The following is a 7,428-nucleotide window of genomic DNA, read 5'->3' on the forward strand; positions in this document are numbered from 1 at the left end:
TTTGAAGAAAATTGATAATAATACCAATGTTTATTTTTCATAGAAATGCAAATGAATGTGTCCAATTAAGGTCTGATGGGTTCCCCAGAGCCAGTTTTATATCCATAAGCAATTTATTTCAGCTTTCCTGATTTCCCAAGTATTTGTGGTTACTCTGAATTCCCCTTTGAAATAGCTTTAATATCTAACTGGCTAACTAAAGATTTAAGTAAAATCTTTGACATGTATTTGGTTGATATTGATGAGAGTCATGATTTACCTTTTTAAAAAATATATATCCATTAGCAGATAGTTTTTAAGACCTTTATGAAATATATGCATTCCCTCAACCTTCAACACATTATGAACAATACCTCTCTGCCAAGAACTTTTAAAATTTGTGCTCTTATGGAGATCATTTTCTAAAGGAATGACAGACAATAAAAGTGCGAATGTATACCATATTATATACCATGTATACAATATTTTCAGGGAGTGATAAGTTCAGTAAGAAAAAGGAAGGGGATATAGGAAGTCTGTAAGCGTGAGTAAACATTAAAAATGGTAAATGTTAGTAAACATTTCCAGTAAAGTGGAAAAATAATTACTGAGTTTCCATCCAGTGCACTCTTCCAAGGAATCTCTTCCTCTTTGAGCTAATTTACAACTCTAAAATGGAGAAAACTGGTAATAATAAAATTGCATTCATAAAATTTCAAGTAGAATGTACACAGTAGAGTGTTACTGATGCTTGCCCTGTGGCTAGACTGATTTGGCGTCTGTTTATAAATTCACTTCAGAATTCCTTATTGCCTAAATATATGTATGAGTCTTTAAATTCTCCTTTGAACTACTTGTAGTATGTTACTAGTTTCCCCCTTTGTTAATGAACTGTATATAACTTTTGACATGTTATTCTTGCAGAGGCCCTAATTCTATGAGAGTCTTGATTTTACCTTTTACAAAAGGTTATTGGAGGGAGGAAAGCAAGAATTGAGGATAGAGCTGAGAGGATTTGAAAGACAGGGGTGTGGACTCTGAATTTCTAGGGAAAGAATATTCAAGGAAGAGGGGAAAATTTGGAAAGACTTTAAAACAGAAAAAGTTAAGTAGATTTGGAGAAGCATCAAGAAAGAGTCAGTCTGAAGAGAGGTAAGTGGGAAAAAAAAGACATTGTAGGAAGTGAGTTTGGAGCAGTAAGCAGCAGGTAGAGCAAGTCAGCCATGGTGTGCCAAGATGAAGAATCGACATTTTCTAAGTGTGGTAGAGAGGATGAAGCAAGGGAGGGATTAGATGCTGCTTACTTTTGAAAACAATTACTGAGGATGCTGTGCTGAAAATAGTTTTCAGATAAGAATAGTGGAGGAAGAAAGACCCCTAAGGAGACTTTGTATTTCACAAACACTATGACTGCATCTTAGTTTTGGGTCGTAACGGATGGAAAGAAGTAGTCTGATGTACAGTATATTTTGAGATAAGATCCAACAATACAAACCTTGTATTTTGTATAATAAAGTAAATACACTTAATTACGCTTTGCTTTATTGCTTTTTTTTTTTTAACAAGTTGAAGGTTGGTGGCAGCTTGTATTGAGCAAGTATACTGGTATCATTTCCCCAAATTTGCTCACTTTGTGTCATATTTTGGTGATTCTCGCAGTCTTTCTAATTTTCCTTGTTCTGGTATTTGCTATGATGTTCTGTGATCAGTGATCTTTGAGGTTATTTTTTTTTTTTACTATAAAACACTTTATTAAAAAAACTTAAACACACAATCATGATTAAGCATTTTAAAATTAAACTGAAATCAGTTATGAAACTTCCTTTTCAAAAAGTTGTGAAAGTAAAAGGACAAATTTAATTCTAAATATTTCCCTGCTTATTGAAATTGTTTTAAAATACTATTTCAGTAAATTATTTCTTTAATCTCCTCTTTAGGTTCTCAAGGTGGTCCATATTAACGTCTTGTAATGCCAGTACCATCGCCTTAGACAAGGAGGGATTAAATGAAATAGTCATCAGACAGCACAAATCTATTAGATCTCTCTGACATTTCTGCAAACCTTCCAGGAACCTTTGGTATTTACAAGGATCCTTTTTTAACCGTTTCATTTCTGATACTGAAAACCCTATCAGACTAGTAAGTATTTCATCTACAAAGTCTACATCTAGATATGCAGTACCATCAGAAATTTTTGCTCTGACACTCCAAATGCCACCAGAACTTGAGAGATTTCCAGTTAAGGTTACAATAAATGCTTTGACTTTCACTATTGTAACCTCCTTTGGTTTGCTGGCCATTAGAACAGACAAATAGATAAAGGGTGGAGAATTCAAGTCCATGGTGATAGAAAGTCCAGTGCTATTCTCTGACAATCGTAAAGAACAAGTCTGTAAATGGTGTTCATCTTCATTAGGAACGTCTGAACTCCTTTTTGGTACATTACTGACCAGCTCTCCGTTGAACATTTTATTATTTAAGGAATGTCCATCTGAACTGCTAATTTGTTTTATTTTATATGTCTCTGAGCTCTTATCTTTATTTGTAAAATCATGGGGTAGGGGTACATTATGATTAACTGAAAGACTACTACTGTTTTGGTCTCTAGTAGATGGACAACTAACAGATTTGTCTTCACTAGTCATTTGTTCAGATAAATTTTTTTCACTCCAATTATTATTTCCATTTTTGCAAATAAAAGAAAAACTATTTAGAGTATTAGATCTATGTGAAAACCTCTCTATACTTTCTGTAGTTCTGTTCAAAGTCAATAGTTGTAATTCTTTGGTCTCCATTTGTTCTTTCTGGACAGCTTCTTCTAAAAGCAAGGCCTCCTCCAATGAAAAGTCATCTAATTCCTCATCAGTAAAAAGCATAGATTGGTTTCGTGGTTTCCCCTTTGGCCTTGGAGAAGTAATAAGTTCTGGTTCAAAATCTGACTGTCTGATGGGAACAGTATTTGAAGAATTACCTATGAAACAACTTCTTTCCAAAAAGGTAGTATTATTTGCTGCAAGCTCATCATTTTCATCAAGACTTGCCAAGAGTTCTTCATCAGAAGGTCCCAACGCAGGATCTAGAACATCTGTAATTCTGGGGATGCTTTGGTTAGAATTATTTGGTATGACTGAAACTATAGGATCAGGTTCCCCAATTAATCTTGCAAGAACTTTTTCTTGGGCATATTCCTCTAAAAGAGCATCGACTTCTCCTCCTAACACTTTCACATTTTCTGGTTTCAACAAGAGAACACCAAGACGGAAAGAAATATTTCCATAAATCAAAATTTTTGTACCTGGAGGAAGATCACTGTGCAGAGCTGGAATAGACTGATATTCCATTCCTTGTATTTGTACAATTCCATCAGTTAGCTGTAGCATCAACATCCGTGAAGGCTTTGCTTCCCAAGGTTTGGGGGTTACTTGTGTTTCAGCTGTAATTAGGTCATTGGTTGTATTCTTTCCTCTCAACTTTTGTATCTGGGCATATGCAGGCTGACTTACATCAACCAATGAATTAATCTGCAGAGCAAAAAATCCATTCAGTTCTCCTTTCGGAGTTTCTGAAATGCCAGTAGGTAAAAGATGATGCTCTAAATCTCTCAGATCGGTAAGAAGCCACTGCTCAAACACTTGTTTATTCATTTGTGCCTGACTCAAATTAACATTATCATTTTCTTCTTGGATCCAGTTAATACAAGCTTCTAGCCACGTTAAAGGCACTTTAACATGCCATGTAGCTGAAAGCCAGGTTTCAACTCTTAATGCAATACTAGTTACACTCATTTCTTTCACAAAAGGAAAATATTAGGCATCTATTACCATTTGGAATAGGATTTGATGAAAGGATTTAGAACTGGTTGTTCAGTGGAGTACTGGTAACCTCTATTGCCCAGAAATGGCCTGAGAGCTCTTAAAAGATACTCTCAAACTGAATAAACCAAGTTCAGCTGTATGCTTAAAAGATGGTCCCGCCTTCCCCTCGTGCAACAGCAGTTCCCGGGCACGCAACCGTGAGACTAGGAACCCTGAGGTTATTATTATGACTCGCCGAAGGCTCAGATGATGGTGAGCTTTATCCAGCTAAAGTCTTTTTTTAAAGTAAGCACATTGCTTTTCAGACACGATGCTGTTGCACACTTAATAAACTATAATATAGTATAAATTTAACTATTCTATGCATTGGGAAACAAAAAAAAAAAAATGTGTGACTCACTTTATTGTGATATGGTCTTTATTGGTGTGGTCCGGAACCAAACCCACAATATCTCTAAAGTAAGCTCATTTTATTAAATTGGATGTGACATGAGAAGGAAAGCAAAACTGCAACCTTGATTCCTAAATATTTAGACTGAGGAACTGGGTGAATGATGGTGATATTATTGATTAATAGAAGATTGGTGAAGAACAAAAAAATGTTTGAACGTGTCCACAGGAGTTTTTCTGGCTGTGTTCAACTTGGGTTGTATATCAGGGCTTCCAAAAGTAGATGACCTGAGTCTGAAACCCTCAGCAATGTTATCCAGGTTGGAGGAAAATAAGTGTAATAATCAATAGCATATATGAGAAACATAAAAGTGTGGTCGCAAAAGAGATGGCTCAGGGATTGAATAGAGAGAGAAGAGGAAGGCACGCAGTAGTAGTCTTGTTGCAACTTAGTGTTGATAATTCACAAAAGATACTGAGAAGCTGACAGTGAGACAGGAGAATGGAGTGTCTAGAATGCCAAGTGAATTAGGTATTTCTAGAAGAAGGGAAGAATTCATTGTGTCAGCACTCATGAGAAGTCCAAAAATATTGACAAGATGAAAACCTGGCTAGAATGTCAAGAGAGCCTCCTTCTCCCACCTTAGTGAAGTTTTATTGGGACGAAAGCATAATGTGATTGATTATAGAGGGCAGTTGGTCAGGGATTGTAGACAACGTTCACCAAGGGTTTTGCTATGAAGTGAACTAAAGAGATAGGAACTAGAGATGGGGTATGAGAATTAAGAGCATGTTCCTCCTATAGATGAAAAATATTGCAGTAGTGTTTATATGGTAATAAGAATATTCCAGTAAAAGTGGATGCATTGATGATGTGGGAGGAACAAGGAGAAAACTGAACAATACCCTAGGGAAATAGGAGATGATGCTTTGACAGTGAATGCTTAAAATTGAGATTTTTCTGAGTAAGAGTGCTGTCTTGCATGGGGATGGGCGGCTGATGAAAGATGGAGGTAAATATTGTTAGAAGTGATGAACCGAAGAAGCTGAACAACCAGTGTGTTTGGTGGGTGATACAGTTGGAATCATTAGTCACTAAAATCACGGTGAAAATAGTACTGGAGAGAGAGAAATCATGAACTGAATAATAACATTTCCAAGAAAGGAGGGCGATGATTTGGAGGTCAGCAGATAACCCCAGAAGTGTTGGGTGTCTCAGCGGTGTTATGTCAAATATGCCTTTTCTGAAAGAAATGGTATTTTGAGCAAATGACATTTTGAAAAACAAGGAAGATACTTATTTCAACGTCTGGCTGCTTAGTAGGAAAAATGTGGGGATAATTCATACGGGAGGGGTTTGCTGCCAGGTTTCATATTGAACAAGATGGTGAAAGGAACACTCAGAGTTTGGAATTATAATCTACTTCACTGATGTTAGCCCATATACACTGGAGCAGTCACAGCAGAAGGGTTTTAAATGATGAGAGTGGAGTTGGACATGTATTTAGTCTAGTGGCTGGAGTTCTAGAAAGACTTGGCTGATAAGGGGCAATTATTGGGAGAGTGAATTGAACGCCTACTTTCTTTCATGCTTATTATTTCAGTGTAATTCCTAATAGTGCTTCCTTGCACTTTCCGAAGTATCCTGATTTGAAAGCTAAAGTATAAGATCACCCTACTTACAAATGAGTGAGGTTATTAATAAATAGGTATAAAAAACAGATGGGATTTGTGCTGAGTATTCTGTTAGAAATGAGCTGGCAACCAGCTCTAATTATAGATTCCTTTTTTTATAATTAGCCTTTAAATGACTGATTTGTAATGATTAAGCTGGCAGTGCCAACACCAAGGAAAGAGTAGACCCAGCCAGAGCTTATACAGTACTGGGGTGCCCCTTATGTGCTGCTGTAGGTAGTGTGGATGTGTTTGGTTGTAGCACGCGTGGTAGTATTAACTAGGATTTAATGAAAATTGGATGATTGAGTTAATCTTAGCTTTCAAAATGATTCATCTTTGAGAGTCATTTGTTTGAAGTGTTTTCTTGTAGAACCTTCTACTTTATAAATGGAGATTACAAAGTTTTTGAGGTAGGAGGTAGATGGACCTCCCCAGGCCCACCAAGGAAAGCATTTGAGTTCTTTCCTTGCGGATAGAAACTGCAAAATATCAGTACCAGGACAATCTAGAGAAGAGGCTGAGCCCTGCCCAGTTGCATGGCAGGCAGATTCTTTACCAAGTCAGCTACAAGGGAAGCTCCAGATGAAAGATAAGAGACCACGTATTTCTCATTCTTGAAGTCAAGGAAATCTTCCCAACTAGAAAGCTCATTGGTGGTAAAAAGTCTATCCATACACCTCTTGGGTGGAATCCATCTTGGTTAAGAGATGTACATGCACACATAGGAGGATGCTGAGATATATCAACTACGGACTCAGAACCAGGCAAGTCAAAATGATTGGCCAAAGGAAATCAAGGCGAAATGCCCATGTAACTGACGTAAGCTACCACGAAGGTGGAGCTCTCTCTGAGTCCACCCCGTGTCCTTTCACACATACTATACTCCTTGTCTTCCTACTAGTAAACACTTTACTTGTTTCACTAATTTCCATCTTTGTGGAAATTCATATCTGCAAAACCCAAGGGCCAAGGCCTTGTCACAAACCACTGGTCTAGTGGCTAGGATTCAGCTCTCTCACTGCCATGACCAGACCTCAATCTCTGACCAGGAACCAAAGCCCTGCTTCAAACCACTTGTGGCCAAGGCCACCTGAGATCAATTTGAGTAGTGCTTTGCAAAATTCATGTCTACCTGGAACCTCAGAATATGATTATATTTGAACCAAAGGCCTTTGCCTACTTGCTTAGTTAAGAAGAGTTGGTATTATTTGGGTGAAAGTGAAAATGTTGGTCACTCAGTTGTGTCTGATTCTTTGTGACTCCATGGACTGTAACCAGCCAGGCTCCTCTGTCCATGGAATTCTCCAGGCAAGAATACTAGAGTGAGTAGCCATTCCCTACTCCAGGGGATCTTCTCAACCCAGGGATCAAACCTGGATCTCCTGCACTTCAGACCGACTTTTTACCATCTGAGCCACCAGAAAAACATTTATTATGTTAGGTTGGACCCTAAATCCATGATGGTATGCTTGTAAGAAAAAAGAGAGAGAGAATCAGAGATGGAGACTTAGAGAGAGAAGACCTTGTGAAGAGGGAGGCAGGGGTTGATGTGATGCAGTTCTTGGAA

The 7,428-nt window shown here is 37.6% G+C and overlaps 1 protein-coding gene across 1 annotated transcript; it reads right to left on the minus strand.

Annotated features, from left to right (window-relative positions):
* Positions 1–1,774: 1,774 nt before the first annotated feature.
* LOC129554057 (recQ-mediated genome instability protein 1) lies at positions 1,775–3,944 on the minus strand. Its single transcript, XM_055422706.2, has one exon. The coding sequence runs from the start codon at positions 3,762–3,764 to the stop codon at positions 1,893–1,895; it is 1,872 nt and encodes a 623-aa protein (XP_055278681.2). The 5' UTR covers positions 3,765–3,944; the 3' UTR covers positions 1,775–1,892.
* Positions 3,945–7,428: the final 3,484 nt, after the last annotated feature.

The sequence above is a fragment of the Moschus berezovskii genome, chromosome 14, assembly GCF_049115385.1.
Source record: "Moschus berezovskii isolate FMDL1 chromosome 14, NW_MosBer_1.0, whole genome shotgun sequence".
Classification (NCBI taxonomy): Eukaryota; Metazoa; Chordata; class Mammalia; order Artiodactyla; family Moschidae; genus Moschus; species Moschus berezovskii.